At 44.4% G+C, this 11,990-nt stretch overlaps 1 protein-coding gene and 1 pseudogene across 1 annotated transcript in view; one reads left to right on the forward strand and one right to left on the reverse strand.

The window, feature by feature from the left end:
• The window catches only part of TIGAR (TP53 induced glycolysis regulatory phosphatase), a 32,895-nt gene extending 21,906 nt beyond the window's left edge, over window positions 1-10,989 (reverse strand). Inside the window, exons 1-2 of the mRNA XM_003273699.2 lie at window positions 10,882-10,989; window positions 547-584 (exon numbers count right to left, since the gene is read on the reverse strand). Of these exons, the coding sequence (XP_003273747.1) occupies window positions 547-584; window positions 10,882-10,913 (70 nt within the window). The 5' untranslated portion in view covers window positions 10,914-10,989. The remainder of the gene's footprint in view (window positions 1-546; window positions 585-10,881) is intronic.
• Window positions 7,375-7,824, forward strand: LOC115832877 (annotated as a pseudogene).
• Window positions 10,990-11,990: the final 1,001 nt, after the last annotated feature.

Here is an 11,990-nt window from a genome sequence, read left to right on the forward strand (position 1 = left end):
CCCAAGATATTCTTAAAAAGCCAGACTAGCTGGATCACAGGGCAAATAAAAGATCTGAGTCCAAATTAACAGAAAAAGGGAGAAAGAATCTCTTCAGAATAAAGTAACGGACACATGTGAAAATAGTTCTTTTTTTAAACCTTTATTACTACTAAAATTAAAATAACTATCCTAGCAGAAAAAAATACCATTAACACCAGTCAGTAAACTTCATGTTTCCAAATATAAAATAATTTCAAATCCAGACATTTATATTTTAAGACACCCAGACCCAATATAATTAATCAGCTGACAGAGCCACTTTGAAGCCATACATAAAGAATAACTTGGAGACCTGTACTTCACACCCAGTTTACTTGAGAGATTTATTCCTCCTGGTTACTAACAGCCCTGATCATATTTCTGTGGTTATAATGCTTTGATTCTGTAATCCCAATTCACAATGGAGCGCTGCCCCCAGTCTACCCCACCCCACCAAATCTGCTTAACTCACACATCTTATTAACACCAGGGTGAGAGCTAAAATAACAATCGGATTATACCAACCTTGGATTATTTTCTCCTTGTTAAATCTTGTTTCTCCACTAAAATAGAAAGAGAAGGAGAACCTTATTAGCCAAATCATATTATTTTTGAGAGGAGGAAAAAAATGAGCAATCAAGTGTGGTGATACTCATAAAAATATCATATGAAACTTGTAACACACTTCATAATCCAACCTGTAAAAACAATGTACTCTAAACTAATATCTGCGATTGTCTTCTTTAATGAAGAGCTAAGAATTTCAAACTACTCCAAACTAAAACGTGTAGATCAGGAATCAATCTTAAGTGAACTGCAGGTGGAAAATCCTACTAAAAAATATAATGCAAATACCATTTTAGCCAAATAATTTTGTTAAAAGAAATATATTGATCAAAACTATTCTTACTGGCAGCAGGACCAAAAACGTTAAGAGTCAGTCTATTCACTGCTGGACTGAATGAGCAAGTTAAAGAGAATCTGAATGGAATGGGAGAGAAGTGCACAAACCTTCAGAACCCCCTGCCTTCTCTTAGTTCCTAGGTCTTCAGCAGTTATTTTTTGTAGTACTGACAGCTATCTCGCAGACCAACTGCACACTGAACTGAGGTTTGAGTACTACACTTTTAAAAACTAAAATACCAAAACAAAGCAATCTGAAGCAACCGGAAGGGTAAAAGAACCGGAAACTTTGTCACAAAATAACTGGGGTTACTGAGGCTGGAGGGGGAAAAGGGCCGGAAGTGCATGGGCAAGACCGGACAGACAGCAGGATAGGTTAACAATAAATGCAACTGTCAAATACATGAAAAGTAGAATCAAGGAGAATTCAGTTGAAATTTCTTTGAGCGCTAATTAAATGTTTGCTGACCCAACCTACCACTAGAATTGCTGGGCCATAAGGTATGCAAATACCCAGCTTTATTAGGTAATGCCAGTGTCATAGCAAGTTACACTACCCTGTAGTGTGGTGTACCACCCTCAACAAGATTCAGTGATGGAAGGTTTCTTCAATTTGTACCAATCTGGTACCTGAACAATTCATCTCACTTTAATTTTAATTTGCATTTCCTTGATTTCCATGGAAAATGATCGATCCATTGTTTTTAAGTGAAGCACTAGTTTATAATAATTAAAATGTCACATAGGATTGATTTACTCAGATCTAGAAAAAAAATCTACCAGACCTGGAAGTCAGAATCACAAACTCAGGCCTCGGCCTGGAATATTGCCGCTTGTTTACAAAATCAGCTGTATGCCAACCTCTGCCAAGACACAGATTGCTGGATTTGGCCAATATGAATGTTCTTTAAGACCCAACACAAGACCGGTTCTTTTAGGTAGTCTCCCTCCCCAGAACCATTCCCCATCTACCTACTCTATTTAATACCCACACTCTATGCTCCCATGGTCCCCTGGCGCTACCAACATAAGTTTTCATCTGTGTGCTAATTGACTTTTTAGCTCTGTGTCTATCCTGGCTCCAGTTCCTTAAAGGCACAAGCAGGGATTACATACCCTCAACATGCCCAGGGCCTGGAGAAAATCCTGGGAAATGACAGAACTTCAGTGAATGTACTTTTACCTAGGGAGGGTCATCTGGAAATACCTATCAAAATGACAAATCTGTTTACCCTTTTATCCAATAACCCAATTACTGGGAATAACTGAATTCACTCATATTTAAAAGATCATTTGCGGCCAGACGTGGTGGCTCATGCTTGCAATCCCAGCACATTGGGAGGCCGAGGTGGGTGGATCACGATGTCAGGAGTTCAAGCCCAGCATGGCCAAGATGATGAAACCCCATCTCTACTAAAAATACAAAATTTAGCCAGGCGTGGTGGCGGGCACCTGTAATCCCAGCTACTCGGGAGACTGAGGCACGAGAATTGTTTAAACCTGGGAGGCAGAGGTTGCAGTGAGCTGCAATCACACCACTGCACTCCAGTATGGGTGACAGAGCAAGACCCTGTCTCACAAAAAAAAAAAAAGATCATTAGCTACAGTATTATTTCTAGTAGCAACAGATTATAAACAACCCAAATGTCCATAACAGGGAAACTCATTCCTTAACTATGGCCAGAATAACCATTATTTATATTAACAAATAAACAGTGACATATCTACCTAATGGAATCCTATGTAAATGTGTCCTTTAAAGAGAGACATTATATGTAAAGATATGGAATGCTCACCAAGATATATGATTAAGTAGAAAAAACAAGGTATAGAATAATATGAAAAGAAAGCTACCTTTTTAGAAAGGAGGGAAATAAACATCTGGATCTGCACAAAGAAACAATGGAAGGATAAACATGCAACTAATAAACATGGTCACCTACTGGTTGGGGGGAGAATAGGAAGACTAGGGAGAATTGTTTTGATTTCTAAATATGTGGATGTATTAGCTTAAAAAATAAATGCAAGATAAAGAAAATTACGCAGAACTGGCCAGGCACGGTGGCTCACACCTGTACTCCCAGCACTTTGGGAGGCCGAGGTGGGCAGATCCCGAGGTCAGGAGTTCGAGACCAGCCTAGCCAATAAGGTGAAACTCCATCTCTGCTAAAAATACAAAAATTAGCCAGGCATGGTGTTGAGTGCCTGTAGTCCCAGCTACTTGGGAGGCTGAGGCAGAAGAATCGCTTGAACCCGGGAGGCGGAGGTTGCAGTGAGCCAAGATCATGCCACTGCACTTCAGCCTGGGCAACAGAGCAAGACTCTGTCTCCAAAAAAATAAAAAAATAAAAATACACAGAACTATTTATACCTTGGTAAAAAACCAACAGCACTGATTTGCCATTATCATTGTTGTTAATATTAACAAAAGATTTCCTAGGCCACGTGCAGTGGCTCACGCCTGTAATCCCAGCACTTTGGGAGGCCAAGGAGGGCAGATCACCTGAGGTCAGGAGTTCGAGACCATCCTGGTCAACATGGTAGAACCCTGTGTCTACTAAAAATACAAAAATCAGCCAGGCATGGTGGCAGGCGCCTGTAATCCCAGCTACTCGGGAGGTGAGTCAGGAGAATCACTTGAACCCAGGAGGCGGAGGTTGCAGTGAGCCAAGATCATGCCATTGCACTCCAGCCTGGGCAACAAAAGCAAGACCTTGTCTCAAAAAAAAAAAGATTTCCTACACTCCAAAATTCATTCAGAATCTTATAAAATGGGCATGAAAGAGGATATTAACCTCTACCATTCAGATGGATAAAGCAGAAGCATTCAGGGCAAACATGGGGAACCCGTCATTTTTAATCTAGAAAATAGTTACCATGTATTGGATTCACTTCCTGTCTCAGCCTCAAAATCTTGCTGAGACCAAGAATAAAATATCTGTTATTTCAATACAAGCAACATCCTCGGCTGGGCGCGGTGGCTCATGCCTGTAATCCCAGCACTTTGGGAGGCCGAGGCGGGCGGATCATGAGGTCAGGAGTTTGAGACCAGCCTGGCCAATATGGTGAAACCCTGTCTCTACCAAAAATACAAAAATTAGCTGGGCATGGTGGCGCGTGCCTGTAGTCCCAGCCACTTGGGAGGTTGACGCAGAAGAACTGCTCGAACCCAGGAGGCGGAGGCTGCAGTGAGCCGAGATCACGCCCTCAAAAGCAAAACAAAACAAGTAACATCCTCGCTAGACAGTGGCTTGTAGCCCTTAAATTAAACCTGGCCTAAACTGCCTCCATGCCTAGGGAGCTGTCACCTAACTTAATATGTACACAAACCACAACACAATTTGAGAGTATATTCCTGTAATAAAAACCAAGTCTCAGCCAACCATGGCAGCTGAGCTTTCAGCCAATTATGGGCGGCAAACTGCTCAGACATGTCCTAATAAGGCAAAGCGGAGCTGTAACCAATCAGGCTATTTCTATATGTCACATCCTTTCTTTTTTTTTTTTTTTTTTTTTCTGAGATGGGGTCTCACTCTGCAGCCCACGCTGGAGTGCAGCGGTGTGATCTCGGCTCACTGCAATCTCCAACTCCAGGATTCAAGCAATTCTCCTGCCTCAGCCTCCCAAATAGCTGGGATTACAGGCAAGCGCCACCACGCCCAGCTAATTTTTGTATGTTTAGTAGAGACACGGTTTCACCACGTTGGCCAGGCTGGTCTTGAACTCCTGACCTAAGGTGATCCTCCTGCCTCAGCCTCCCAAAGTGCTGGGATTATAGGTGTGAGCCACTGCGCCTGGCCATGTCACTTCCTTTCTCTGTCTATAAATACTGCCTGCCTATGTCGCTGGGTTGAGCACTCTGAAGCTTTACTGGTTCAGGTGCTGCCTGATTTATGAATCATTTCTTTGCTCAAATAAACTAAGTCTAATTTGTCTAAAGTTTTTCTTTTTATATGTTGCTAATACAATTTCCAGCCAAAGCCAAAGAAGCACCCTCATTTTGAAATGAGGGGTGAGAAAAAATTTAAGAATTTGCCAACCAAGAAATCATGCAAGAGCCACCAAAAAACTCAGTATTTAGAAATCACAGAAATTTGGCAGAGATGATTACTTTTTGTACACTTGCTGACGATTAACTCAGCATTTTTATTTAATCAAAGTAGATAACGAAAGATTCAAATTAAAATAAAGGTTTATACTGTCAAAATGTCATTTTATAAAAAATAGAATCCGGCCGGGCGCGGTGGCTCAAGCCTGTAATCCCAGCACTTTGGGAGGCCGAGGCGGGCGGATCACGAGGTCAGGAGATCGAGACCATCCTGGCTAACACGGTGAAACCCCATCTCTACTAAAAATACAAAAAATTAGCCAGGCGTGGTGGCGGGCGCCTGTAATCCCAGCTACTCGGGAGGCTGAGGCAGGAGAATGGTGTGAACCCGGGAGGCGGAGCTTGCAGTGAGCCGAGATCGCGCCAGTGCACTCCAGCCTGGGGGACAGAGAAAGACTCCATCTCAAAAAAAATAAATAAATTAAAAAAAATAAAAATAAAAAATAAAAAATAGAATCCCAGAAATTTGATGGTCTCATAAAAGCACTGCCCCACCATCTAACGATTTTCAGTGAAAGCAGCATAACCACTGTGATATAATGAAGGATTCATTTAGCTGTATATCAACAGAGGCTGCTGTAGACTCAATAGTATTATTAACAATCACAGCATTCGGTTTAGTTCTATTCGGCATTTTTGCGTTCAAATCACTTTATAAATATTAAACAGTAGGAATCCAAAAATAGATTTTTTTCCAAAAGCTTTCATAACTATTTAGTTGTACAGCTTTTATCAGCTTTATCGAGAGGTTTATATAAATCTTTGAAGTAACTGTTTAATTAGTACGTTTGGGGAATGGGAAAGGAAAGTTGATGGCTAAAACAGTTTTACTATTGATCTATTTCCCTTAACCAAGTCTGACTTGTGATAGCAGCAGAGAAGGTGAAGGGAGCTGAAAGGTCAGAGGGATATATTTTGAAGGAGTCAGGAATAACACCACTCATTTTCAAAATCTGCAGTGTGGTCCATTTCCAAAACAGAAACCTGACTCTGCAGGAATCCAAGTGCTTCTGCCAAGATGTTAAGTCTTAGGATCAGCCATTTATAGGACCTACAAATATACATCATTCATTTTGCAGGTTATCTCACAGTTCTTAAAAGACATTGTATCTTGTTACCCTGGATTTATACTCTGCAGCATTTCTTCAAAAATCATACACAAAGCTCAATTTCCCTTAATTCCATTTAAGGAATTCAAATTCAACACAAACTCAGCGTGCTACAAAGGAGGGATAAATCATGGGAAAGTTGTTCTTTAGTGTAAATGAAAATGTAAACCCTCACCTGATATCACGAATACAGCTTAGTCCTAATTCCTTTACACTAATACATTCATTTGCAAATATAGAAGATTTCAAGAGCTAGTAACACAAGACTTTTGGCTGTCCCTTTTTTTTTTTTTTTTTTTTTGAGACGAGTTTTACTCTTGTTGCCCAGGCTGGAGGGCAAAGGCGTGATCTGGGCTCACTGCAACCTCTACCTCCCGGGTTCAAGAGATTCTCCTGCCTCAGCCTCCTGAGTAGCTGGGATTACAGGCGCGTGCCACTACGCCCAGCTAATTTTTTGTATTTTTAGTAGAGACGGGGTTTCACCATGCTGACCAGGCTGGTCTTGAACTCCCGGCCTCAGGTGATCCACCCGCCTGGGCCTCCCAAAGTGCTGGGATTACAGGACTTTTGGCTGTCTTTGATCTTTATAAAGTATCTGTACAAGGTACCTTTATACTTTTATAAAGCATTAAAATTTTATAAAAGCATTAGCTTTATAAAAGTACTAAATTACAGATGACCTAATAGTATTTTGCTTGCTTTATTAATATACAGAACAATTATTAGCATTACACAAAAAGTAACTGCCAATAGAAGTACAGTAACAAAAACAAATCAGTTTTGCTATCAGTAACTTTACTAATTCGGCCAGGTGGGGTGGCTGACGCCTGTAATCCCAACACTTTGGAAGGCCGAGGCAGGCGGATCACCTGAGGTCGGGAGTTCGAGACCAGTCTGACCAACATGGAGAAACGCCATCTCTACTAAAAGTACAAAAGTAGCCAGGCGTGGTGGCACATGCCTGTAATCCCAGCTACTCCGGAGGCTGAGGCAGGAGAATAGCTTGAACCCGGGAGGCGGAGGTTGTGGCGAGCCGAGATCATGCCATTGCACTCCAACCTGGGTAACAAGAGTGAAACTCCGTCTCAAAAAAAAAAAAAAGCAAAAACAAAAAACCTTTACTAATTCATTTTTAAATCATTAAAAGTAAATTAAATTTAGTTTGCCAAAAAATCTTAAAAGCTTTAAGAGCTGCCTAAAAATGGAAGTGAACTTTTCTGAGGATCCGACAAGATGGCCGAGGTAGAGCAGAAGAAGCGGACCTTCCGCAAACTCACCTACTGCGACACAGACTTGGACCGGCTACTGGACATGTCCTGCGAGCAGCTAACGCAGCTGTACAGTGCGTGCCAGCGGCGGCAACTAAACCCGGGCCTGCGGCGGAAACAGCACTCGCCGCTGAAGCGCCTGCGCAAGGCCAAGAAGGAGGCACCGCCCATGGAGAAGCCGGAAGTGGTGAAGACGCACCTGCGGGACACGATCATCCTGCCCAAGATGGTGGGCAGCATGGTGGGCGTCTACAACGGCAAGACCTTCAACCAGGTGGAGATCAAGCCGGAGATAATCGGCCACTACCTGGGCGAGTTCTCCATCACCTACAAGCCGGTGAAGCACTGCCGGCCCGGCATCGGGGCCACCCACTCCTCCCGCTTCATCCCCCTCAAGTAGTGGCTCAGCTAATAAAGGCACACATAGCTCCAAAAAAAAAAAAAAAAACGAAGTTAAATGGATGGTTTCGCCGGGGACTCACTGCAAACACCTACAACATTTCAAGGAACCAGACCCTTCAATAGTGCTGGATAGGTGATGGTAATGCCAACATACACGTGTTGGAGTTTTCAACAATGCTGTGCCGTAAGCTCATGAGAAGTTATAGTCTGACAATGATGATAGACCTGAATTCTGGAATCTTGGGCATTTTGTTCCAGAAATGATACACACTGGTACTTTCATTTCAAAGTATGAAGAAAGATAAACCACATACAGGAACAGCACAAGATTCCTAACAGGTTCTGTTGAACTTAAATTGCTTTAAAGATTTTTTTGCATTATCTGAAGAGGTAAGTCCAATAAAATTATCTAACTCTTCAAAAAGTCATTACATTTAACTATGGTGATAATGAGTCAAATTTAAAAATCACTTCTTTTCCTGAAAGGATCACCAGGTTTTGGTTTTGAGAACTCTGAAGGCAAGAAGAGGGATTATCCAGACCGGAAAGCATTGAACCAGCCCTCTCACTCCATCTTCCTACACATAAAACAGAACAAAATAAACTATTGTCATAACTCCACACAATTATATTAAGAGACTAAAAAGTAGCCTCAAAAATGGCTGGTGATGTTCAAGTAATCTACAAATGCCAGGTTTTAACACATTAAGTAGGAAACAAAAGACGGTGAGTGGTTAAGTTGCTTTGGTTAAACTCCTACTTCCTCAACTTGCCATGTGACTTTAAGCAAGTTACAAGGCATCTCGGTCTCAGCTGCCTCACGTGAAAAATGAGGATATCAGTCCTTAACTCACTAAATTGTCAGATTTTAATTACAACAGTGCCTGGCAAATAATCATTTATTAAGACATTTTTTAAATGATTCCTATGAGGGCCTCCGGAATCAAACCCTTTGTAAGCAGCAGAAAGGGAATAAAATCCATATTTATATGACTATCGTCTATTAAGAATCTAAATAGGAATCATCTTTTTAGGGGTTGCCTTACCCCAAATATTCTATAACTTCTGAGTTTTCTTTTTTTTTCTTTTTTTTTTTTTTCTTTTAGAGACAGGGTCTCACTGTGTCGCCTAGGCTGGGGTGCAGTGGCCCAATCACAGTCACTACAGCCCTGACTTCCCAGGCTCATGTGATCCAAGTGATCTTCCTGCCTCAGCCTCCCTATTAGCTAGGTTCACAGGCATGCACCACCACACCCAGCTTTTTTTTTTTTTTTGTAGAGGAGGTTTCACCATGTTGCCCAGGCTGGTCTTTAACTCCTTTGCTCAAGGGATTCACCCACTTCCGCCTCCCAACGTGCTAGGATTACAGGGGTGAATCACCTTGATGGTCTGAGTTTCAATTATAAATATGACACTGGGCTGGCTGGGTCAGGCATCTAGAAAGTGCACCAACATTGGAAGAAAGGGTGATCAGGCCTCTAGCTCCTGTTCTGCTACCAATTAGCTGTGTGACCTTTAGTAAGTTAAGAATTCTCCCAAGGCATTCTATACAACCGAGAGGGGTGGGAGAAGAGACAGTGAGGAACTAGATTTCTAAGGTAGCCATTAAAATCCTGCTAATCCTAAACGGACAATTTTAGAGGATTCTTAAGATTATCTTTCTTATAAAGGAAGCACAGGCCAGAAAAGATAGCTGTTAAAGTCAATTGACAAAGTTAAATCATATTAACGTCCTTTGTGAGCTCCATGAATGCAGAAATGGTATGTTATTTATCTGTATGATCCAGTCTACTGGCATATAGTACCTACTCAAAATGCTGGTGTGCTAAGCTGTACGTTCGTATTTGGGAATCAACTGCACTTTTATTGGAGCTTTCTTTATAGAAGTTATTTCTCAGATATATTTCTTCCCCTGTTGCATCATACACTTTACCTGTCCCCCATTTAATTCTCGCATTAAAATAGTGAGATAAGCACTATCATTTGCATAGCAGGAAATTTAAGTCCAGGCTACTTGGCTCTTAGCTGGAGAACAGATTCCAACCGAGGTCTACCTTGCCTGAAAAATCTGTGCTCTTAGCAGGGCGCGGTGGCTCATGTCTGTAATCCCAACACTTTGCGAGGCCGAGGTGGTCGGATCACTTAAGGTCAGGAGTTCCAGACCTGCCTGGCCAAAATGGCGAAACCCCATCTCTACTAAAAATACAAAAATTAGCCGGGCGTGGTGGCGCATGCCTGTAATCCCAGCTACTCGGGAGGCTGAGGCAGGAGAATCGCTTGAACCCCGGAGGCGGGAGGTTGCAGTGAGCAGAGATAGCGCCACTGCACTCCAGCCTGGGTGACAGAGCGAGGCTCCATCTCACAAAAAAAGAAAAAAGAAAAATCTGTACCCTGATTTTCACCTCCCGTTAACATTTGGCAAATACATGTTGATAAGAAAAGAGACATAAAGACCTATCAGCATTCAGCTTCGTGTAATGTTATGATAATAAAAACATTTATTTGGGATGATACGGTCTGCTGAGATCAGAGCTGTGATCCTCTTCTCTCCCAGAACTGTAACCTCTGGGGAAAAGAAAGAAGTCTCATATATGTGCCTGGGGGGCTGACTGCCTGGGGAAACGAGGGGGAACCTCGGAAACAGAGAGGATAGCGGAAGGCAGCCGGCATCAAAAACATCAGCCAAGGACAAGCAATTCTGCAAACTCTTTGCAATCTGCTGGGGAGCAAAAGCGGTACCCAGACAAGTCTATGGACATGTCTGGCACCGTTTTTGGTGCAGCCACCAAGTGCCTACGAACCCCGATCCCTTGCCCCTCCGGGCCTCGCTTTATCTGAAACACGGGACGAAGCTATCTAAGACCTGCCATCGTCCCTCGGGGCTGCTGGGGTGAGAGGAGGGGCGACACGAGACGGCCCTAGGGCAAGCGCCCCGGAAAAAGCGCTTCCAAGCCAGTCCCCCGGGGCTGGAGCGAGCAGGGGAGAGGGTGGTAGACCCGTTTTCCCTTCACCCGCTCCAACACACTCAAGGAAGAGAGAGAGAAAGGCATCCTGCCACAGCCATACTCACTGCCGGACAACAGTCAGAGCGAAGCGAGCCATGTTCCCCGAGCCGCGTCCCGTCAGCGGTCCCGCGCTGCGCTGCCCCTGCACTGCGGGCCACCTCCCCCACACCACTTCCGCCAAGCAGCCGGCCGGCTCCGCCGCCATAGGCCGAGGCGGCCTCGCACGTCATCCCCGAAGGCCACTCAGGGCCGGGCGAGGCCGACGGGGCGGGGGAGATGCGGGAGCCACGGAAGCCCCGCCCAGGGCTGCGGCGCTTGCGCCCCTGCGCGCCGGCCTGTGATTGGCGCGCGGCAGGTGCGGGAGGCCCCGCCCGCGGAGTCCGCGGTAGGATTCCCTCCCTCGATAGCCGGCAGCCTGCGTTCGGGGCAGATAAGGAAGCCGGCGCACTGATTTGTGGTTGATCCGATGGAGGCTGGAATGCAGCCGTTCGTCTTACAGCTGGCCACCGTGATGAATCCCTCACGGGTGTACAGCGACCAACACACTGTGTTCTATGAGGTCTGTTAGTCCCTAACCTTGGGGACGTAGCTCGGCAAGGTCTGTAGACTTAGACCCACCCACCCCAACTCCGCCGGGACAGACGCCCTCCTTGACCAAACTTGAGTCGGGCTCCTTTGAGGCCTTTTCTATACTAGACGGCATCCTCGGCCTGCCGAGCCGGGTTTTACCAAAGAATCCTGCTAAGCCTGTTTATCAAGAGAGACCTCACTCTTTTTTTTTTTTTTTTTTTTTTTTTTTGGTAGAGACGGAGTCTCGCTCTGTCGCCCAGGCTGGAGTGCAGTGGCGCGATCTCGGCTCACTGCAAGCTCTGCCTCTCGGGTTCACGCCATTCTCCTGCCTCAGCCTCTCCGAGTAGCTGGGACTACAGGCGCCCGCCACCACGCCCGGCTAATATTTTTGTATTTTTAGTAGAGACGGGGTTTCACCGTGGTCTCGATCTCCTGACCTCGTGATCCGCCCGCCTCGGCCTCCCAAAGTGCTGGGATTACAAGCGTGAGCCACCGCGCCCGGCCTGAAACCCTTGATTCTTTACCTACCCTAATATTCCCTGTCAAATTCCTCATAGATTTCTGTAGGCTCAATAATGCAGTGAGTGCTGGATTTTACTCGTTT

Source organism: Nomascus leucogenys, chromosome 23 (assembly GCF_006542625.1).
Source record: "Nomascus leucogenys isolate Asia chromosome 23, Asia_NLE_v1, whole genome shotgun sequence".
Taxonomy (NCBI): domain Eukaryota; kingdom Metazoa; phylum Chordata; class Mammalia; order Primates; family Hylobatidae; genus Nomascus; species Nomascus leucogenys.